Source organism: Giraffa tippelskirchi, chromosome 13, assembly GCF_054371585.1.
Source record: "Giraffa tippelskirchi isolate mGirTip1 chromosome 13, T2T-mGirTip1v1.2.pri, whole genome shotgun sequence".
Classification (NCBI taxonomy): domain Eukaryota; kingdom Metazoa; phylum Chordata; class Mammalia; order Artiodactyla; family Giraffidae; genus Giraffa; species Giraffa tippelskirchi.
The window spans coordinates 23,293,978-23,318,245 of NC_137287.1; the positions used below are offsets into that span (position 1 = coordinate 23,293,978).

At 39.4% G+C, this 24,268-nt stretch overlaps 1 protein-coding gene across 4 annotated transcripts in view; it reads right to left on the bottom strand.

Moving 5' to 3' along the window:
- LOC145531660 (acyl-coenzyme A synthetase ACSM4, mitochondrial) overlaps window positions 1-24,268 on the bottom strand; it is a 29,072-nt gene that overhangs the window by 4,362 nt on the left and 442 nt on the right. For 2 of the 4 annotated variants that reach the window (XM_081554636.1, XM_081554637.1), the window contains exons 2-13: window positions 22,905-23,096; window positions 18,465-18,713; window positions 16,318-16,528; window positions 12,955-13,162; window positions 6,837-6,980; window positions 5,954-6,110; window positions 3,661-3,740; window positions 1,941-2,064; window positions 1,227-1,307; window positions 988-1,089; window positions 385-512; window positions 192-291 (exon numbers count right to left, since the gene is read on the bottom strand). In XM_081554636.1, the coding sequence (XP_081410762.1) occupies window positions 192-291; window positions 385-512; window positions 988-1,089; window positions 1,227-1,307; window positions 1,941-2,064; window positions 3,661-3,740; window positions 5,954-6,110; window positions 6,837-6,980; window positions 12,955-13,162; window positions 16,318-16,528; window positions 18,465-18,665 (1,536 nt within the window). In that variant the 5' untranslated portion in view covers window positions 18,666-18,713; window positions 22,905-23,096. Of the gene's footprint in view, window positions 1-191; window positions 292-384; window positions 513-987; window positions 1,090-1,226; window positions 1,308-1,940; window positions 2,065-3,660; window positions 3,741-5,953; window positions 6,111-6,836; window positions 6,981-12,954; window positions 13,163-16,317; window positions 16,529-17,227; window positions 17,359-18,464; window positions 18,714-22,904; window positions 23,097-24,268 lie in introns of those variants that run through there. The other 2 variants (XM_081554638.1, XM_081554640.1) reach the window with 2 other exon arrangements.

Sequence of the window (24,268 nt, forward strand, 5' to 3'; positions counted from 1 at the left end):
TGCTACTAAAAGAATCTTAAAACATTCCCTTTGGTACACAACTCACTTGTAAAGTTGATTGCCTAGTATATATTGCCGTGTGTGTCTCATAATGAGTATTACATGACTACTTCTGATTCATTCTTTAAAGTGGTTAGATGGACAGCTTGAAAATACAAGATTGACGCTTTAATTAGTGACATTCATACTACCTCTCCTCTGACCGAATCTGGACTACTGACAACAGCTGATTCAACAACCGCCGGGTGCTCAATTAGTGCACTCTCCACTTCAAATGGCCCGATACGGTACCTAGAAGAGGAAAAGAAGCCTTCGATATCTACACCTAAGTAGGAGATTTCCCCTGGTAAATTGTGACTTTCTAAAAGTAGCAAATGTACATACCCAGAGGATATGATGACATCATCAGCTCTGCCAACAAACCAGAAATAACCATCACTGTCCATCACTCCTCTGTCTCCAGTGATGTAAAAATTCCCTCTTATGGTGGCAGCAGTTTTCTCTGGATTGTCCTATGAATCACATATGACATTGGGGATTAGTTTGATCAGAATAGAAGAAGGGGTATGGCACCCATGAAGTGACTAGTACATTTCATATTCTATTTCTAAAAATAAAATTTAAAAAGGTAGTTCCTAGTAAAGAACACACAAAAAAAAAAGTATAATAAAAAGTATTATCTATGCCACCTATGGCACCACGTATCTACCTCCCCCCACCCCCTAAAGCCTATCCAGTTTTCCTTTCTGAGTATAACCAAAGTAACTGGTTTCTTTCACATAGAGTTTAATCTTTACAAAATCCTCAGCAGAGAGATAATGGTTTTTTTTTTTCATTTTACAGATGATGAAATAGACTTGGATTTCGTGACTTGTCCAAGATTATATAGCAAAACATGTGGGATATGAAATTTGGACCCAAGTCTATATGACTCCCTATACCACCTTTTCTATTAAAGTCTGAATAGCATGTTCTACATTCCTGTACCACATATTCAGAGAAGAAACAGAAAGGTCGTGTAGATGTTAGCCTGAGGGCAATTTCCCCTTCTTTTCCAGGTGGTAGGATGTTGCCATTTTCATCTATAATCTAGAATGAAAGAAACAATTTAGGTACGTAAAACTTTCTTTTCACAAAATGAAAATGGGTTATTAATAGTTATGTAACGAATAGCAGAAATCTGAAATAGTCTCTCTTCTTTATTGAACCAGTTGGGTATTACCCACCTGGACATCGTAGGGTAGTACTCCTTTCCCCATTGAGCCTGGTTTAATTTCTTGTCCTTTCTGATTGACACAAATCATTCCCTATTAAGAGGACATATTTTATGTTACTATGTAAAAATTCATTTTCTGTAGCTATTAATATATCATGACAATGAAATCCAAGACCCAGTTTTGACTGATTTTCCAAGTATTCAAGCTCATCTTCCAAAATATATTATTTGAGGCTAGTAGTTCTCAAACTTGAGTATGTGTTAGTTAAAACACATTGCTGGGGCCCCATCCCAGTTTCTCATTCATAGGTCAGAGAGGGGCCGGGGTATTAGAATTTGTATTTCTACCAAGTTCCTGGGTTCTACTGATACTGCTCGTTTGAGGACCATACTTTGAAAATCACTTCTTTTGGCTGAGTACCATTAATTGCACCTTAAGTTCTATTAAGCCCCACTGGGACTCTCTGGGGTCCTTCCCAGTGCATTGTAAAGATGAGCTATTCAATTTTGAACCTCTTCAGTCTCTAACACCTCTGAGACTTAGCCTGTGTGAGAAGGAGGCAGGAAAGCCAAGAATACTCATAATTCCCCTTCAGTCAAACCTAGTTGGGCAGTTTAGAAGTCTTAAGAAATACCATCACAATTTAGAGCACGATGGGAACACTTCAAGGGCTCAGTTGACAGTCCTGGGGTTGAAAGGCTAAACTTTGTCCGTTAAACATACCACTTCTGTCTGTCCGTAGCCCTCATACAGCTCCAATCCAGTTTGCACTTTCCACTGTTCCAGCACCTCTGGATTGAGTGGCTCCCCTCCCGTCAGGCAATGCCGCAGCTTCTTGAATTTATATCTGGAGAGAGAGTTGCATTGGGGTCTTTGGGGAGCAAAATATGAGTGGCTTTCATTGCCAGATAACTAGGACATTGGCAACAAGCAACAAGCGAGGAAGGGCAAGTCTTAGGAAAGTTCATTCAGAGAATATTTGTTGAGCAACTACTCTTGCCAGACATTGCTCTAGGCACATGGGGTATGTTATGATTAAAACAGTTTCTTGGTGGAGTTTACATTTTAGCAGGTTATTCAAGAGAGGAAAATGTTGGAGAAAATGTTAATGATGATATTAAGCACTTATTAAGAGCTAAGAAATATGGCAGCTAATATTAATGGAACATTTATGACGTTACAAGGGCTTGTGGAGCACTCTCATAATCTTCACAAACTCTGTTTTACAGAGAAAGACATTGAGGTTGAAAAAGTTAAAGAACTTGCCCAAGCCCTCCCAAATGATAAAGAGCAGAGTTGAATAATCCGTACTCTACATTTAACACTTGTCAAGTGTCTCATTCACCGAACATGCTGCTGTTGCTGAATTGTTACCACAACCCATGAGGCGGCTCTTAAATATCTCCAATGGATGGAGTTAAGGGAGCCTTAGCAAGGTTCTCTTGAGTGATTGAGATCCACTATTAGGAGCAGAGTCTCGCCTGTTTCACTTTGTAGCTTGAGCTTTTAACCAGTGGCTTACCCAATTGCCCAACCAGGTTCAGATGAGAAAGCTTGGGACAGCCCAATTCTAACACAGTGAGGTCCATAATGGGTGGGAGGGTTTGGTAGAAAATGAACTGTGCCTATTCAGAATAGAAGTCCTTGAATTAATCTTAAAATTTGAGCGAGATGTTCACATTCTGAGGGCCACAAGGAGTTGATTAGGAAAAGAGAAGATTCATGTCTGCTTTATTGTTTCTCATAGCTATCTCCCTCCTAGACATCCACACCTTGGGGGAACAAAGGATGCCCTTTTTCTGTTTGTTTTGTTTTGCTTTGAAAGATCCAGGTTTAGGGGAGAAGCAGGTGACTGTAGTGACTTAAACTGTTTCTTCATTTCTCTCTCCTTATGTATTAAATTCATGTTAGTTAAATAAATATACTTTCCAACTTCACCTAATGTTCAGGTGATTTGGCTAAGTTGAATATAAGCTTTAAGTTATAAGACTTTATTAACTTCAAGGCAGTATAAATATAGATGTGTTTTTGTTTTTTGTTTTTTTAGGGCAGGGATGATGAAAGCGCTGGGATTACAGAACTCTTGTTGTCTCTGGAAAAGTGTTCTGTTGCTCCTAGAGGGTTTCCAAGTGATTCTTAAGCTGGGGATGTTGGGGGCCAGGGGTGGGAGGTTGCCCTCTAGGAGACTTTTGGTAACATCTGGAGACATTTTTGATCATCACCACTGGTGGAGAGGGAAGTCCTACTGATATAGATTAATAGTAGGTAGAGGCCAAGTAGAATGCTACAAAGCAAAGGACAGCACTCCATGACACAGAATTATTTGGTTCAAAATGTCAGTAATGGTGAGACTGAGAAACTATCTTGTACTGAAAAGGGGAGATCTGTGTTGCTGGATTATAACTTTTGTTTGTGGTTCAAATGGAGATTTCTGCCCAAATACCTCTTAAGGTCTTTTTGCACAAGCATCCGGTATATGGTGGGAGCACTGCAGAGGGTCGTGATGGGATAAGTGGTAAGCGTCTGGAAGATGGAGAAAGACAAAATATCAGCAGTGGTTAATTAAAGGCAATGACTGGAGCTGATGTCTACAACCTCTTCTTTTCTTTCATTGACATGTGATCATCTCATGGAAAAATATCAATAACCTCAGATATACAGATGATACCACTCTAACAGCAGAAAGCAAAAGGAACTAAAGAGCCTCTTGATGAGAGTGAAAGAGGAGAGTGAAAAAGCTGGCTTAAAACTCAACATTAAAAAAACTAAGATAGTGGGATCCGGTCCTATCACTTCATGGCAAATAGATGGGGAAACAATGGAAACAGTGAAAGACTTTATTTTCTTGGGCTCCAAAATCACTGTGGATGGTGACTGCAGCCATGAAATTAAAAGACACTTGCTTCTTAGAAAGAAAGCTATGACAAACCTAGACAATGTATTAAAAAAGCAAAGACATCACTTGGCCAACAAAGGTCCATATAGTCAAATTTATGGTTTTTCCAGTAGTCAAGTACAAATGTAAGAGTTGGACCATATAAAAGGCTAAGTGCTGAAAAACTGATGCTTTCAAATTGTGGTGCAGCCATGAAATTAAAAGACGCTTGCTTCTTGGAAGGAAAGCTATGACAAACCTAGACAACATATTAAAAAAGCAAAGACATCACTTTGCTGACAAAGGTCCATTTAGTCAAATCTATGGTTTTTCCAGTAGTCATGTATGGATCTGAGAGTTGGACCATATAAAAGGCTGAGCGCTGAAAAACTGATGCTTTCAAATTGTGGTCTCGTGAGAGTCCCTTGGACAGCAAACAGATCAAACCGGTCAAACCTAAAGGAAATCAACCTTGAATTTTCACTGGAAGGACTGATGCTAAAGCTGAAGTGCCAATACTTTGGCCATCTGATGTGAAGAGAAAACTCATTGGAAAGACCTCAATGCTGGGAAGGATGAAAGGCAAAAGGAGAAAAGGGTGTCACAGGATGAGATGGTTAGAGAGCATCACTGACTCAATGGACATGCGTTTGAGCAAACTCGGGGAGATAGTGGAGGACAGGGAAGCCTGGCATGCTGCAGTCGGTGTAGCAGCAAAGATTCGGACACAATTTAGCAACTGAATGAGAACAATTTTAATATTTGCGTTTAATATTACATGAAACAGATATATCAATATTATATTAATATATAATTTGTCAATGACATATAAGATATTTAGATATTACACATTTAATATTTTATAAAAAGAATATTTTATTTTAATAGTTATTCTCACTTTGTCTCATCTAACATACTAAAGATACTAATAATGTTATATATAATTATATGTGATGTTATATTAATATATTATTAAATATTTCTATTTACATATTATAACATTTAATACTTTATGAAAGAATATTTCATAAAGAATAAAATATTCTTATTTTATAAATGTTGGTTTTAAAACTGTAAAATTAACTTATCTACTTCAAGTCACTTTACAAATCTGATGTACAGACCCAAGTTCTTGTGTTACTCTAAATTTCTGTGAAAACTCACAAACCATCTCGTCAAACCAGTTGCCAAAATAACAGGGTGAGCATAGCTTTTAGTCACACACAGGTGTGGTGTTTTTAATAACAAGTATTTTGTTAAACTTGATTGATCATTCATGGGGTTGAAAAACAATTGGCCTTGAATCACATTTTTCTAAAGGCTAAAGAAACTGGAGCCATCTGATACCTCATTCTAGCTATTGCGAAGGATGGATGTGCCTGGTTTCAAGGAGAATACTGGGTTCTGAGAATTAGAAAAGTGAGAAGCATAGGGTGAAGGGAGAATGAAAGGCGCTGCTCTGGGAGAAAGGTGACACCACCTTCAATCTTCTCTACACAGGAGTTTGGATTTATCACCTATTGTCTTTGTTTCGCTGAAACAGAAACCAAAGATTTATTTGGACTTGAGACTTAATCTGTTATTTAGAACCAGACTCTCAGGTGGCCACTGATTTAGTGATACTAGCAAATCCTGAACAATTTGAAGCACAAGAGGGATTCTTATGCTTAAGAGTGTTGTGGGTGTTCCTTCTCCACTCTGTTAAATACATTCTAAAGCCAAGTCTCTGGAGACCTTACTTCTTAAAAAAGAAATGATTTTCATAAGCCGAAGAAGTCCTGTATTCTGAGGAATCATGTCTCTATGGTTTGGGGAAAGACAAGAGAAACCTAACTATGTGTAATTTGAAGTAGTGACTTACATCCAAGAAAGCGTCAGTGTCAAACTGGGCCATCCGATGCACAAAGACACAGGCTCCATGAAGCCAGGAGGAAAACACACTGCCAATGGCAGCCTTGACCCAGCCAGTGTCAGACATGTTCCATATGACATCTGTGGACTTCAGGTCTAGCCAATACCTAAGTGATATGGGGAAGCAACAAGACAGACCAAGCTGAAATAAAACAAAGAAACAGGAAAGCAAACAAATTTGTGTCCTTAAGGAACGGCCTTGCCTTGGAACCTCAATTGCTGTGGAGAAAGGTCACAAGAAGCCCCATGGCCAGATAAGCGGCACTACCTCTCATTCTTGTTAGAGCACTTTCCAGAATCTTAGGTAGTCTGAGAGTAGAGTGGGAGTCTAGGTTTGGCATGATTTTCCAAGTTTGTCCATTGAGGTGACAACTATCTACTGAGCAAATATTATATGATAGACATTGTTCTATAGCAGAGGGCAAGGAAGACCAGATTTCTGCCCTTGTTTTAGGGAGATAGATAGTGAATAAGTATATAAGTAAATATCCTAATTTCAAATAGTGATAAATGCTATGAGGAAAATAAAATAGGGCAATGTGATAGTTTTAGGACATCTTGGAAGGCTTTCTGGGTGGGCAAATATACTTGGCAAAAAGGAAAAGGAGCCAGACATGTTGTTGTGGGGACTGAATCGAGGTCATTCCTAAGTTCTTGCTTGACCAGTTGGTTAGATGGTACAATTTTCTGAGTTAAGACATGGAGAGTTCTATCTCATAGATGTTTCATTGGAAACAGCTAATAGCCATCTAAGTAGAGATGCCAACTAGGCAATTGGATATACATGTTGGCAGCTCAGGGGATAGTTTTAAAAAAACATTTTTCCTCCTTACCTTCCACAGAGGGTATACCCAATTCCCAGGCTGCTCTGAGAGTGCTGGGCCATCTTGGGAGAGCCTGTGGTCCCACTGGTGAAATAAATGGCCATTGGTTCTTGACTTCCCGTCTCCACACAACTGTGCTCTGCAGAGGCAGTTCTGTAAAGTATGGGCCCCAAGAAGGTGACTGGACGTGGCAGATCCATTTAGCTCTGATATTTCTTTTGCTTTGCTCCTTATGCCTTCTTGACACCAGAGCACAATCCAAAGCCTCCCTGAGAGAAATTTCTCGAGAAATCTTACAGGGACTTCGCAGCTCTGTTGCATGGCTTGTGGGATCTTAGTTCTACATCCAAAGATTGAACCTGTGCCCTCGGAAGTGAGGGGATAAAAACTTAACCACTTAACCACTAGTTCAGTTCAGTCGCTCAGTCGTGTCCGACTCTTTGCGACCCCATGAACCACAGCATGCCAGGCCTCCGTGTCCATCACCAACTCCCGGAGTCTACCCAAACCCATGTCCATCGAGTTGGTGATGCCATCCAGCCATCTCATCCTCTGTCGTCCCCTTCTCCTCCTGCCCTCAGTCTTTCCCAGCATCAGGGTCTTTTCAAATGAGTCAGCCCTTCACATCAGGTGGCCAAAGTATTGGAGTTTCAACTTCAGTATCAGTCTTTCCAATGAACACCCAGGACTGATCTCCTTTAGGATGGACCAGCCAGCAATTCCCCTGTCTCTTATTTCAAAGCTCCCATCTCCCTATAAATAGCCAAGATAACTTTCAATATCAATAACAAAAAGATATTATTTCATTTATTTAAACATTTTCCCCTAAGCACTTTTTTTAATTCATAAAATTTTAAAATAAGTATTGAATCTTTGTAAATTGTTATTAAGATTAATAGGAAGATCTTCTGGTATTTGAATTAAACTTTTTAATTGTTTTTATTCAATATCTTCAATATTGCTGGCAGACATATATAGCATCCTATTTTTCTTCCTTGAAATTGATAAAACTCTGATTTTGTTCTAGTATTAGGCAATCATGTGCTTCAGGGGAGGCTGTTTTCTATATACTTATGGGGGGTGGTGGTGGTGAATCTTGATTAGCTTAAGCCAATCATGGTAATTTCTTCCCTTAGTAGTTACTGAGTTAGGAATGGGCACATGATGCAATTATGTCAAAGGGATTTAAAGGCTTTATGAGTCATGTTTCCTTGTTCTAAAGAGTCACGAGGAGGAATACTGCCTCCCCCTACCCCATTCATCTTGTTTTTTGATCTTTGAATATTGTTGCAAGACTACATGATGTCTGGAATAGCCTAGCCATGTTGGGATCACAAGAGGGATTATCATCCACACTGAAGATGGCATGATGGAAAGATGAATGAACCTAGGTCCATGCTATCTTCAAAAAACCACTGAATTAACCAACTCTCATTCCACTCTACCTCTGTACTTATTTGTGATATAATAAACTTGTATTGTTTAAGCCATGCTTACTTGGGTCTTCTATTGCTAAAGCTAAGAGCATTTTAACTGATAGTAATATCTGTGTAATATTGTCTGCATAGACAGCCCCAACAATTATTTCCATCCAAGCATGCCTCACTGAGGGATGGAGCCTATGGCCTCTCTTCTTGAATCTGGGCTGGTCTTAAGATTTGCTTTGACCAACAGAACATGACAGAAGATGTGCAACTTCTCAGCCTAAGTCACAAAGGCTTTGCAGTTTCACTTTTCACTGGAACCCAGCCACCACATAAAAATGTTCAGACTGTCCTGCTGGAGAGACAGGGCATGTGTGGGAGAAGAGAAATGTTTATCTCACACCAAAGTCTCAGACTTATGAGTGAACCCACTTGGATCCTCCAGCTCCAGTCGAGTTGATGTGGAGCAGAGATAAATTGCTTCCTCTGAGACCTACATGAATTTCTAACCCACAGAATCTTGAGCAAATAAAATGATTGTTTTACATCACTAACTTTTGAGTTGGTTTGTTACTCAGTATTTGATATCCAATAGAACACCTATGAATTTTTGAAACTCACATATCAGATTTTTAATATCTCAGGTTGAAGGAAACAGAGTTGAGGATACCATTTTAATCCATCCTAATTAGATTAAGATTGCCACTGAAATTTTAAAACAGTAAGGATTAATGATATAAACACACACTATATGGTCAAATATAGTTTCATGAAATATTAATGTGGTTTTCTTGGTAACTTGCCTACCCCACCCTTTGTCCCCCCTCCCCAAATAAAAATAGACCATTCAATTGTATTGACTTCTTCAGTAAAATATATGGTGAAATTGGTATGTGTTGGAGTGGAGAAAGGGGAATTTCATCACAGTATCTGATACAAACAAGCAAACAGAAACAAACCAAAAAAGCCCAACTCATCTTTGAATGCTTCTTAATCTAGTATGTAAAACTTCTGATATAAAGCTTTTGATTTTTAAAACAAAGAAACATTATCATCTGTGAGTGACAAATAGATTTTCAAGCAGGGTTTCCACCATATGACTTGTGTCTTTCTTTGCATACCTGAGTTATATACATAATCAGTTTTTTGAAACTGATTATATGCTGATGATTCCAGACTTATATCTTTACCTCCTTGAGCCTGAGACTCAAGTATCTACCACCTGCTACACATTTGTTTGTTCTTAGTCCCTTCAATTGGTGACTCAGACAGTAAAGAATCCGCCTGCAGTGTGGGAGACCTGGGTTCGATCCCTGGGTTCAATCCCTGGGTTGGGAAGATCCCCTGGAGGAGGGCATGGCAACCCTCTCCAGTATTCTTGCCTGGAGAATCCCCATGGATAGAGGCGCCTGGTAGGCTACAGTCTGTGGGTCTCAAAGAGTCAGACATGACTGAGCGACTGAGCACACAACTTTAAACTCTTTCTCCAGCTGATAGTATCCCACCCACTAAGTCATCTGAGTTAAAAAGCAGAAGATTCTTGCCTTCATTCTTCATGTCCGATCAGTCTCCAAATCCTTCTAGTTCTTTCTTTAGCCTGCCTCCTTCTCTCAATACCACTCATCAGAGCTTGGACATAGAATCTCATCATTGTTCCCCTAGATAAGCCTTTCAGATGGCCTCTCTGATTCCAGTTTGGTTCTATTCAAATTTATTTTTTATGCAGTTGCCAGGGAAATCTACTTAATACTGCAAACTGACCTTGCCACTTCACTTCTTAAAACTCTTCATTGGCTTTCCTTGTTCATGTGTGTATTAGTTGCTCAGTCGTGTCCAACTCTTTGTGACCCCATGGACCGCAGCCCACCAGGCTCCTCCGTCCATGGAATTCTCCAGGCAAGAATACTGGAGTGGGTTGCCATTTCCCTCTCCAGATCCCTTGTTCATAGGGTCAAGCTAAAAATTTAGCATACATGTTCAATCTTTGGGCTTCCCTGGTAATTCAGCTGGTAAAGAATCCGCCAGCAATGCAGGAGACCCTGGTTCTATTCCTGGGTTGGGAAGATCCACTGGAGAATGGATAGTCTACCAACTCCAGTATTCTTGGGCTTTCCTGATGGCTCAGCTGGTAAAGAATATGTCTGCAATGTGGGAGACCTGGATTTGATCCCTGGGTTGGTAAGATCCCCTGGAGAAGGGAACGGCTACCCACTCCAGTATTCTGTCCTGGAGAATTCCATGAACTGTATAGTCTGTGGGATTGCAAAGAGTCAGATCTTTATATGAGAGGCCATTATCTGGCCTCTGCTTGCTCTTCTGGCCTCCACTCTGACTTCATATTTTCTTTTCTAGCCACTCCAAACTGCTTGCGGTCCTTTCTTTGCACGTTTTGGGATTTTTTTTTGCCTCCATACTTTTGTTCATACAGTTCTTCCTGGAACACTGTTTTAAGCCCCTTATAATCAGAATCCAGGGTCTTGAGCTGAAGGGAAGGGTCCTTTTTATTAGGATAGGAAAAGAGAAATATCAGTCAGGCCCATAATTTTAACTGTTTCCTCATTCTAGTATAATATTCTGGAAAATGTTCATGAATGTCTATCCATGGGAGACAGAAGTAGACTGAGAAACTTTAAAGTGAACTCCCAGAAGATTGACTCTAACCAAGTGAAATAGTCCTAATTATGGCTGTGTGTGGTTTTCTGAGAGAACGGCCAGTTGTTGGCAATTTATAGCTCTCTTTTCCTTAGCTTTTAGAGAAACAATCCATGGCAGTTGTCAAGTTATGACACTCCGAAGTTGTTGGTTTGAAATGAGGATTCCCTTTACCTTGAAAAATACTCCCCAAATGTATAAATTTCAATTTGAAATTCATAAGTGAGTTCAAAGTTCTCTGTCTCCTGTGGATTTTGTGACACTTTAAAGGTTTTCTGGGGACTCACAGAATGTTGCAGAGTTGTTTAGGACAGGAGTCTTGAAAGTGGGGGAACTTGCTGCCCAGGAGTGTATGCAAGATGACTGGGATAAGAAAATAGAATTTCAAATCATACGTATTTTAGAATTCATTATTTAAAATAATTATTTTTGATATTTGTGTGGTACACAAAAGTACATGTATATAATTTATAAATAAATAAATATATATGTATTAGGGGAGTGTGTTAAAAATATTTTACTGAGGAATATGAATATTCAATTGAATAACACTACCTTAGGGAATTACTGCACTGGTGAATGGTTTTATTAACTTGAGACTAATAATAATTATAATTACTGTAAATCTTACAGAGTGATTACTCTGTGCCAAGCATTATGCTAAAAACTTCATATGCTTCATCACATTTGATTTTTCTACAACTCAGTGGGGTAGATACTATCTTATCCTTATTTTATGGATAAGATACAGAGTTTTAGAGATGTTACTTGACTTATCCAGAGTTACTCAGTTTATGAAAGACACAAACAGCAGTCTCTGGCATAGATGTAGGAAAACGTTTTGTGTTTGACCAACAGGGTTTAGTTTTGATTACTAGTAAAATTTTATTCCAGCAATGGAAACTACTTTTATTCAACAGAGTTTATATGTCTTCTTTTTATAAGCTTCTCAAAAGTATTTTTTAAAAAACATAAGCTACTTAACAGCTCTTTGAAGGATAATACATTTAATAAACATTTTACTCCCTTTTTTTACAGTTTAGGAAGCACTTTCTTGGTTATTAGCTTATTTTATCCTCAAAACAACACTTGGGACATGTGCATCCCCATTCTACATATAAGGAAAACTGAGGTTAAGTGTGCTATCTTGTTCAGTCCTCAGTAAGCATTTCTTAGGGCCCAACTAAATGGTAGGAGCTAGAAATAGAGTGATCAGTCAAATAGATAAATAGTGCCTTTGCCTTCTTGGAGCTTACTGTTTAGAACAGGGATGGAAATTTGTTTCTGTAAAGACCTAGATAATAAATATCTTAGACTTTGGGGGTCATAGAGTCTCTGCTGTAGCTACCCAACTCTGCTCTTATAAGATGAGAGCCATTCTAGACGATATGTACACAAATGGATGTGGTCATGTTCCAATATAACTTTATAAAAGTGAGTGCCATGCCAGAATTGGGTCCTCATTTGTCAATTGCAGAGGTGAAAAACAGACAGTAAATACAGGGACAAATGAGTGGATATCATATTTGGATAGTGATGAGTACTATGAAGAAAACAACAGGATGATGTGGTAGACTGGCTTGGAACTCTACTCTAGACATGGTGGTCAGAGACAGTCTCACTGAGGATAAAACATTTGAGTTGAAATTTGACAGGAAGTCATCAACTGTGAAAAGGACTGAGGAAGAGAATTCCAGATAGAAAAAAAAAAAACAGCAAGTGCAAAGGCCCTGAGGTGGGCCACATTTAAGGAGAAAAAATGGTGGTCAGAGTCATGTCAGTGAGAGCTGTGGAAGATGTGTTCCAGGACTTAGGCAAGTGCTAAGTCAGGTAGGACATTCATCTCAGGCCCTGGTAAAAAGGAGGGAAATGGAAGCAGAGCTACATCCCTTTCTCTGTCCTTAAAATGTTTTTATTAGGAGATTCTTTCCTGAGAAGGAGCCTGGATCAACCCACAGTATGCAAGAGTCCTTGGAGGCTAGGAGACTCTGAGATGTAGTTGTGACTGGTGTTATTGCTGGCACTGCAAGTGATGTGGGGAAAATACTCACTGAAATAACTCTGGGAAGCTGAGCCATCCATTCTGGCTGTGTGGAGACACCAGGAGTTTGGTCTTCAAGTCTGGACACTCTGACACAATGGATTCCACTGCTGGGATCACCTCCTCACTGGCCACAATGCACTTGGCCTTAGATGCTCGCAGCCGATAGAGGATGTCTTTTGCTGTCAGCTGGGTTGTTCCTGGCGTGAAAACAAGCCCTAGGAAAGAGACAGGGCTCTGAATAGACTGTGGACTATGGAAACTTGGGCTTTGTGCCTGTGTGGCAAGTAGCTGCAAAGTCTAACCTTCAGCTACCCTTGTCTTGATCTCCAGGGTATTCCACAGGACCCTGATCTCTGAGAGATCCTTAGAGCACTGGCTTCAAAGTCCGACAGTCCCTGGATCTAATCCCATCCTTGCAACGTGCTTGCTTTGTGACCTTGAACTTATTCCTTCATCTCTCTGTGTCTTCCTTTCCTTCTTTGTAAAATGGGGAAACTACTAGTAAGTCTGGCATATAGTAAGCATTATGCTGTTGTTGTTTAGTTGCTAAGACATGTCTGACTCTTTTGCCATCACATGGACTGTAGCCTGCCAGGCTCCTCTGTCCACAGGATTTCCCAGATAAGAATACTGGAGTAGGTTGCTATTTCCTTCCCCAGGGGATCTTCCAGACTCAGGGATGGAACCTGGATCTCCTGCACTGGCAGATGATTCTTTACCATGAGCCATCATAATGGTGAGCTATTATTATGTACCATTTTTATGGAATGTTTGAGTCATTGTTACATAACACTTAAACAGTACTTTACATTTTATAGCACTTTACAGGTTTACATTTTCATGAACATCAACTTTTCCAATCATCTGAACCTATGGTTTCCAAATTGAGTTTGGCAAGATAATCTACTAGGGATAAGAGAAGAAATTGGAATTAAAAAAATTTATTGGAGATATGGAATTCTGTTTATGACTTTATATCATTTTTGTATATATTTTATAATATACATACTGTATTAGCAAAGTAGAACAACTTAAATAACTGTATCCAGATGGGAGTATATGTGTCCCAAGAGTTTTTATTGATAGATTGTATAGCCAAAAAAACTTGGAGACCACTGTTCTAAGCAGCCATGTAAATCAATGTAGTTGTTGCCATTTGATGGAATATGAGCCAAGCAAGTGGCAGAGTCAGCCCTCAAACCTTGGTTTTCTCAGTGGTCTGTCATCATTGACCTATGCCTGCATTACTTTGGCAATGCTCAATTTATTCCACTTTTTCACATCATTCTAAACACTGGCCTGTGATGGGCCTGATTTTAAAGTACTAGTTCCTTGTGAGAAGAACATATATGGCAGAATTAGATGAAAAACAGTGGGAAAGTGGTTTGCACTTTCTAAAGCAGATCAATGGCGAGAAAGTGGAATGTATGTAAAGCATTACAAAGAGCCACTACCATTTATTGACTATGTCATATGTGCCTGGTATCTCACTTAAAATTAATCCCAGCATACAGATGACAACTAGCCCAAGGGCTGTAAAGTAAGTGGCAGAACCAAGGTTCAAAGATACACTTCCCAGGCTCCCAAGACCTGTGTCATATACCAGACTCCTTGTTTCTTGGTGAGTTCCTTGAAGTAAGCTAAATAGGAAGATGTGGAGTTGAATTCCTAGGAAGGAGACTTTAATTACTGAATATATTTTAAAAGCTCTTACATGTCATCTCCTCTTGAGAAGATGAATAAATATTTGATGTGATTAGGAAGTTAATCAAGAAAATGTCTGATCATTCACTCAGTATAAAAATATAAGATTATTTTGCAAACCACTTGTTCTTAGTGGCTCAGAAATTATTAGTACTCTTGGTGGATTTGTGGTGTGGATGTATTCAATGGATAGCTTGGGGGTCAGGAGTAAGTTCTCTTCCAGTGGATTTCAGATTTTTACGCCTTACAGCAAAAGCAAAGTATTTAGCTATGTGTTGCATAGTACTAGTGTCTCAGTGTTTACTGAGAAGATTTAATTATTCTGAACTTGAAAACATAATCCTCAGGTGCTTGTTTAACATTTACTTAATTATATATTTTTGACCATTCTGCTTGTGGGTTTGTTTTTAATCTCAGCATTTCACAAATGGCATACATTATGTTAAGTAATATTAGTGTATTTTTATGACAAATAAAACCTTTAATCTCTTTCCAACCCACAATTGGTTTCACATTTGCAAATTCCTTTTTATAGTGAATGTAAAAAGAATTTTATATATATTGCTATTTTTATGTAATATTGGCAATGAGAGCATTTTTTAACTCTATTATGAAATCCTTATAATTATTCTTTTAATGACATTCCATCAGATTGAGGCATCATAATTTCAATTAGCAATAACCACACCTCCACTAAACCTAATTCTCAGCTAGTTTTTTAACTTATTTAATAGTTCTCATATAGTTGTTTCCATTTTTTCCTATTATTAATGATACTGCAACAAATGTTTTTGTGTTCTGTATAGTAGTATATTCTTTGGTATTCTTGTTTATTTTTGATTGACTTATAAACATTTATGTTGTGTATGCAAACTTTTTCAGTAAAAGGCCAGATAGTAAACATTTTAGGCTTTGTGAGTCATACCATCTCTGTTTCAATTAGCAATTCTGCTGTTGTAGTGCAAAAAAGAGCTATAGAAAATATGTAAATGAGTGAGCATGGCTGTGTTTCATTAAAACCTTAAAGCTTTATTTACAAAAATAAATGGCCAACTCATAGGTCGTGGTTTCTGCTGAACTCTATCCTAGAAAGGAAAAGAGTTCTGTAGAAATTTTACTAGGGTACATTATAAATTACTACTGTGGGAGAAAATGTGTCATTTAGTACATTAATTTTCTGGAAAGAGGCAAAAGTTTTCCAGCTGGAATCTACAAACTTAGTCTTAAAAGTAACTTTGTTATAAAGTCCTTTTTTCTTCCTTTTGTACTTCTATGTCAGGGAGAATCCAAATATATTCAGAAAAGTAAGTTCTGGAGCATCTGGATGAACACATCATAACCAGCACTGCAAAGAGGTATTGGTACCCACATTTACTTTTATAGAGTTTTGTGTTTAAGTCCTAATTGCATAGTTTCCTAGCTTTGTGACTCTGGGAAAACTTAACCTTTCTGAACATGAGTTTCCTTTCTTGCAAAATGGGCATCCATAATACTTATCTCTTGAGGTAGTGTTTTATTATTGCATCATGACTGATTCTAATTTCAACCCAATTTTTCTGTTCTTTGTAAGCATAACTTCAGTCAGGACTAACAATTCAGAAAAACCTCCACTTTCAATCTTTTTCTGTTTCTGCATGATTTAGAAATGTTAAATATTGGCACTGACCTGTTCTCATACAAGCCACGTTTATGAGCCACCACTCTGGGATTCGGGGAAGAATCACGGCCACTCGGTCTCCTCTCTCTAAACCACAGGGCTTGGTGAGCACATTGGCAGCCTTTCGGGACAAGAAGCCCAGTTCTCCAAAGCTCCATTTCACCTCATCCCCTTTGCCATTCACCCACCACAGGGCTGGGTTGGCTGGTCTCTCTCCTGTCTAGGTATGCATAGGCACATGGGAAAGAGGGGAGAAGGCTTGAATGAGTGGTCATCAAATAGATGGGACATCCTCAGTATCTTTCCCTCAGCACTTATGCTGGTGGAGTCCAGTAACAGCGCGCAGTTTGTCTGTGGGGGAGCCACCGTTCTCTCAAATACCGCCTTGTTGAGACAGCCCATCACGGTGCCCGTCCTTCCCCGATCAGTGTGTGGGCCTGTGACCCAAGTTGGGCCAATCACACCTTCTGTCCCTGATTTAGAGTTTTCTGAGAAGAACAAAAGGATAGAAAATGGTTGGAGCAAAATCTGTCTATTGGCGCTTGGTGCTTATGCATCTGTCCTGCTTCCGGTTCTTGTGAAAACTCCAGCTTCCAACCCAATTTTGTGAGCTCTTCTACACTCTTTTGATAAATTTCTTTCTTGTTTAAGTTAGATTCTCTTCCAACCAAAAGCCAAAATGAATGGACTAAGACTGATTAGGAACTTATCATTTTTTACCCAAAAGGCCAAGCTATGGCTTTCAGAGGCAACTGAGAACAAGATGGATGGCCTTTGTGGAAGGAGCTTGATTGCTTTCTGGAGCAAATTTCTTATACGTGATTCTAGAAGACTGTACTGTAAAATCTCTTTGCTTTATGTATTACTTGGGGGAAATATGACTCCCCTTTTCTTCCCCTATCTGGAATGCTCCCTTTACCTTCCCTAGTTGGAAAATACTTTGAAGCCCAGTTCTCATTTCACTTCTTTGGTCAAGTCTTTCTTATCTCCCACTTCTGCTCCTCTCTGACTTCCCTGTGTTCCTGCAGCTCTGTATGCACATTCCTGTTTATTCCATTAAACTTTGTGATATCATAGATGCATCCTTATCCAATGGATTAAAGCTCTGTAAGATCAGGAGCTGGTTCATTTACCTTTGAACTGGTGAACTTGGATAAGTAGCTTAACTTCTGTGAGGTTAAATTCCTTATCTGCAGCCCCCTTATCTGCAGGGTGGTGATGGGGATTTGATGAAATAATAGAGGTCAGTATTTCTCAATTGTTAGTCATTTGAGTATCACTATTTTGCCAGATCTGTCTACACTTGTGCTGTTGTTCTTTGTATTCTTCTTTACATTGTTGACTCATTTTTACTTGTATACTTTACTTAAGAAGGAAAATATGTTTAATTATTAATACCACCATAATGGGAAAATCAGTACAACTTGCTAAAAATGGGTTACTGAAAAATAAATATGTATACTGAAAACACAATATGTCCCTAAATTTTACCTAGAGATTTTCATCTTCTACTGCTCTCTGTTCAAAAGTGAGTGTATCAAATATAAGAGAGCTGCTAAAGACAATAGATTTGAAGGAAGACTGTCCATTCTATTTACTAGGAAGAATTAATTCCACATATTCAGTATCTTGTACATCTAGTATATATTCTGAAGCACGAGCCCTTGCAGTGCACTTTGGTAAGCATTGACAAGTAAAGTGTTCAGCTTAGTGCCTGGTGGGAGTGGAAGGACAATATGCAGGGACCTTGACCTGGGGATACACTAAACACTTCATAAAACTTATTGCTTTTTCCTTCTCAACCTCTGCTTCTGCACCAATGACTATTCATAAAACCAAAGCTCAAATTACTGTTTTTTGTGACCAACCCAAACAGAAGAATTGGAGAACAAAGAGCTGCTATGTGTGACTTGGAGAAAATGAGGGGAAAGAGGCATAATTCTTTGAGTAACCAGGATGAGGGGGGCTGAGGATAAAGACGGCCATACATAGCTGAGGTGCAAAGTTCTTCCCTGGAGAGAGAGAAGGGCAATTGAAAAACAAAGGAAATCAAGAGGTATGAAAGAATGGAATTAAAAATGGTCACATAACAAGGAAATGGAAGGCTGAGAGATAGGTAGACACCAAGCATTTAAAGGAAGCCCATCATCTTATACCTTCTCTTTTTGGGACCACTGGTCCAGCACATCCCCAGCAAAGTTAAAGTTCTTAGGCAATGATCTCTCACAGCGATTTATGGCTTCAAAGTCGGCCAGAGTCAGAGGCGCCCCCAGCTGGTGACTTTTGTGAAAGCGCTGGCCAGATGGCTTTGTGAGCCAGATGAATCGGAGTGTCTGGTAGCGGGAAAAAATCTTCATGGTTCCAAAGGGCTTTGTTAGCTTGTGTGGATGTGGAAATACTGCAGTCTGTGGGGAAAGATTGGTGAGGAGTGTTAGTCTCTTCCCGTGCTCTGTGGTGAGATTGGAAAGTGGACCTGTAGCTGTGTACCCTCAGGAGTTTGGGGAACACCTGAAAACACCCCATCCTTCTTTAGAGCTGAGGATTTAGCCCCTGATCAGTCCTCTACTACTAGACTCTTCCTCTTCATTCTGATGGTGACCAGGTTAATCTTAAAAATAACAGTAACAACAACAGCCCAGAACTATAGAGTTGTCAAGCTCCTATCTTCTGTTCCTACCTTCTTCCCAAACACATGATAGACAAACAGAATATTTGCTGCCTGTATTGACATTCAAGACCTCCTTCTCTCTGCCTCATACTCTGTTCTAACTCTATCCGCTAAGTCCTCTCTCGGATTTCCTCTTCCAGTAAAGCAGCCCACTCACTTTTCATAAATGTCTGTTCCCATCACTTAGATTTGACCAGTCATTCCCCTAGTTTCTGGGCCACGCTGAAACCTTTGTTTAAGTACTGAATCAGCCATTTTCAGGCTGTAGGGCTTTAGGAAAATTATCTTTCTTACACCTCAATTTCCTTATGGTGAAATGGGGAAAAATACAGCACTTCTGTCCTAGGGTTATTATGAGAATTTAATAAGATAATGTCTGTAAAACGCCCAGCCTGTAAAAAGTGTCTTCAAAGTGTTAACTAATGCTATTGTTAAGATCATTTTCATTAGCATAGTTCCATGAAACAGTCTTACAGGAATCAGGAAACTGGTGCTTTACTCTCAACTCTTTCAAAACTAGCTTTATGACAATGGTAAAGTAACCTTCCCTTTCTGCACTGCCATCTGTATTCTAACATTTTCTTTCCTAATTCTCTGATTTATTTCTTCCTGTGTATTTCCATAGCATTCATCTATACTATTCATGCAACAGTTGTCTATCTTATGTCATTAACCTTTGTTTTTAACATATGTGCCTTGTCTCCTAACCTATCCTGATGATGTGAGTAGACGCTATGCTTTGCACCCTTAGCACTTAACATGTCTCATACAGCTATCTTCAGTAATAGAAATTGGAGTACCAGATCACCTTACCTGCCTCCCAAGAAACCTGTATGCAGGTCAAGAAGCAACAATCAGAACCGGACATGGAACAACAGACTGGTTCAAAATTGGGAAAGGAGTACGTCAAGGCTGTATATTGTCACCCTGTATATTATTTATTTAAGTTATATGCAGAATACATCATGTGAAATGCTAAGCTGGATGAAGCTCACGCTGGAATCAAGATTGCCGGAAGAAATATCAATAACCTCACATATGCAGATGACACCACCCTATGGTAGAAAGCAAATAGGAACTAAAAAGCCTCTTGATGAAGGTGAAAGAGGAGAGTGAAAAGCTGGCTTAAAATTCAACACTCAAAAAACCAAGATCATGGCATCCAATACCATCACTTCATGGCATATAGATGGGGAAACAACGGAAACAGTGAAAAACTTTATTTTCTTGGGCTGCAAAATCACTGCGGATGGTGACTGCAGCCATGAAATTAAATGGTGCTTGCTCCTGGGAAGAAAAGCTGTGACAAACCTAGACAGTGTGCTAAAAAGCAGAGGCATTACATTGCCGACAAAAGTCTGTATAGTCAAAGCTATGGTTTTTCCAGTAGTCAAGTATGAATGTGAAAGCGGGACCATAAAGAAGGCTGAGCACCGAAGAATTGATGTTTTCCAATTGTGGTGCTGGAAAAGACTCCTGAGAGTCCCTTGGACTGCAAGGAGACCAAATCCAGTCAATCCTAAAAGAAATCAACCCTGAATATTCATCAGAAGGACTGATGCTGAAACTCCAATACTTTGGCCACCTGATGGGAAGAGCCGACTCATTGGAAAGGACCCTGATGCTGGGAAAGATAGAAGGCAGGAGGAGAAGGGGACAACAGAGGATGAGATGGTTGGATGGCATCACCAACTCAGTGGACATGACTTTGAGCAAGCTCTGGGAGATGGTGAAGGACAGGGAAGTCTGGTGTGCTGCAGTCCATGGGGTTGCAAAGAGTCGGATGTGACTGGGGCACTGAACAACAACAAAATGATCATGTTTACTTCTTTTTTGACTAATATTTATAGTTTTATGTATGAAAATATGAAAACTTATAAGACGTCTACGGCCACACCACCCTGAATGCGCCCGATCTCGTCTGAAAACTTATAAGAAAAGATCAGCATAATTTGATCAGCATAATTTAGCCATGCATCTGTGCAAGCTGTCGCTTCAATCATGTCTAACTCTTTGCAACTCTATGGACTGTAGCCAGCCAGGCTTCTCTGTCCATGGGTTTCTCCAGGCAAAAATACTGGAGTGGGTTGCAATGCCTTCCTCCAGGGGATCTTCCCAACCCAGGGAAACCTGGTTTTCTGGCTTGTCAGGCAGATTCTTTAGTGTCTAAGCCACCAGGGAAGCCCAGTTTAGCCATAGTTCTACAAAATTAAGCCTGGCAATATCATTGGTATTAAAAAATCTTTATTATGTCCAGGTAGAAAGGAGAAGGATCATTCTGCTGAAAGTGAGAACTCATCCCCCTCCTAAATACACACAAGCACACTTGCATATATACATGCACATATACTGTACATATACACACACGCATACCACACACTATCACGCATCCGCACTTGCCTCTCTGGATGACCTTGTCAAGCTGTTTAATATTTCTAAGTCTCGTTTTAACTGTGCAATGAGAGTAATTGTACCTTCTTCATTGGCAAGTTGTAGGGTTCAAGTGAGTGCCCTAGGATAGTACAAGGTATATGACTAGGACTCAATAGATGCTGCACATTAAAAAAAAAATCAAACCTCAGAACTATTTTTGGCAGAAGGCTTTAATTGCTTGATGTACAAAAACCCTAGAAAAGTATTGGGTTGGAGCCACTAGCATCCTGGTGCCTTATCCTATTTCTGCCTCTTTTAATGTCCTGACAGGCTCTTGGGGCTACAGTGAGCCCTGATCCATCTGAAGCATTCTGGCCTTCACTTATTAATACATCATTTTGACCTTTCTTGGTTTCATTTTAATGATGTATTGGAAAGATGCTTAAGATATGGGACACCAGGAGTATTCTTGTTTCCCAGAGAAAATAGTCCAGAAAATATAGTGAATATTTTTAATACAATTTCCTCTTCATCTTCTCCAAATTGAAAAGTAATTTTTCATGAACTGTTTTATTTTTCATATCTCTATGGGCAAATTTTCCATGTCTTAATAAGTCATCAAATTAACATATCAACAAATCTAAAACCGTGCCATAAAAAGATTGGATCTGAGTATATATTTTAGCATTCCCTATGTTATGTGAGTAAACAGAGTGAAATGGCTTTACATATGCAAACATGATCATTACTGATAAAGACAAACCAAGATATATAGAGTAGGATTTCTTAATTGAACTTAAAATATCTTTGCCAATAATTTTCTTTCTATCTCTTCTGTCTGCTTTTGATTCTCTTAAAGGTTTAGTATGGAAAAATTTTTAAGGAGACCACAAAACTCTGAAGAGCTGCCATTTTGCATTGAAGAGACCCATTTTTTGACTTTGTATTCTGTGGAAAGTTAATATGATTCCAGGATCAAATCTGAGGAATTACTGACTGTTTTGGGTCAAGACATTATGTCTGTTGAAATCTATATGTAAATGTGTTTAACAAAATGTCTCCAGAAGGTATCTGTAAAAGTGAGAGTTGAACTAGGTGATTTTTGAAGTCTTAGTTATTTCCAATGTGTTAGGGGAAACGGATAGTGAAAAACATGTATTGAGCACTGTGTTAGGTATTTCCATCCAATAACTTGTTTAATTTTCTCAATAGACCTACAAGGCAGACATTTTATTTTACATATAAGATGTCTGAGGCACTGAGAGGTGAGCAGTTTACCAAAGACCATTCATCTAGTAAGCAGCTTGCACTTGTTGTCTCCAAAGCCAATGAAAGGAAATACTATCACAGATTTTTGTAATATTTCTACTAAACTTCATTAAATAGAAGAACAGCCCATTTTTCTGTCAAAGAGACATTCTTATTCAGGGTCTGCAGTTATTCAGTTAAGACAAGACAAGTGACTTTTAGAGCTTTCTCTGGATTTAAATACACTTTCACAACTTCTCATTTACTAAAGTCACTTTCATGATCCCACATGCATTTTTTCCCTTACCAGAAAATGGTATTATTGATCCAGAAAGGCCTTCAGCTTCTTCACAAAGACTCCACACTGTATCTGCCAGAAATTTGTTTTCTTCCTTCTTTTCTCTTGGTGGTATCTACACCATTGTAGCCCCAAGTCTCTGGTGTGCAGCTGGGAGGATCACAGTCCCCTGGGAGGAGAGTTCTTATTTCTCTGAACAACCTGTGGTTAAAGGGATAGCAACTTATAAGACACAGTTTGAGGAGGAGGGAGGAAGTGCCGGTGAAACCTCCTCTCATGGTTCAGTGCCAAACAATGGCTTAACTCTACCACTTAGATTGAAAGTGAAAAGTGAAAGTTGCTCAAATGTGTCTGATTCTTTATGACCCCGTGGACTATACTGTCCATGGAATTCTCCAGGCCAAAGTACTGGAGTGGGTAGCTGTTCTCTTTTCCAGGGGATCTTCCTGACCCAGGAATCGAACCAGGGTCTCCTGCATTGAAGGCGGATTCTTTACCAGTTGAGCTACCAGGGGGGAAGCCCACTTAACAGGTTATCATCATCCATTGAACTGACAATATCAAGATTCATACTACTCAAGTGGACTATATTATCAGGACTTCTTGACATGACTATTGAATGACCCTGGAGTATTGGGGCGTAATGGATCTGGCCTGGCAAACCTGCCCAAGGAGAGTCAGAGAAATCACACTTGAACTCTCAACTCACTAATTAGAGGAGATTATGAGAAATCCTCCAAACTCTTGACTTTCATTGAGCACTGACTGTGTGCTACCACAGGACTATGTGCCTGTCCTAATGTTACCTCACTAGAAATCATTTTGAGACAATGTCATCAATAGTTTGAATGTGAACTATGCCTGCCTGTGCCTTTTTGAATGTCAATTATAGGCAACAAGGATCAGATTGCATAAAGTCTGTGCCTAAATGTTGCTTTTTGGTGGCGATGGTGGTGACAGTGATCTGACAGTGGCACTTTTCACCTTGTGTTCTTTGGTACCTCACATGATATCCAGAAGGCAGTATATCTTTTGGGTTGAGACATGAACTTTAATAAATGAACTCCAAGGCTAAGCCCATTGTGGTAGACTGAATAAAGCCTCTCCCTGAGAATAGGTGAATATGTTACTTAAGTGGCAAAAGGGACTTTGCAGATGTGATTAAGTTAAGGATCTTGAGATGGGGAAATTTTCCAGATTACCTAGGCGAGCACAAGTGTCCTTATAAGGGGAAGGCAGTACCTGGCAAGTAGCTAGGGGTAAACAATGACAATGCTCATTAGGAAGAGGCATCCTTCTCCTTTGCTCTTTCCATCTCCCCTTGGGAGCTCTGATATAACACAGCTCATTGCAGGCTGAGCTGCCTGAACAGC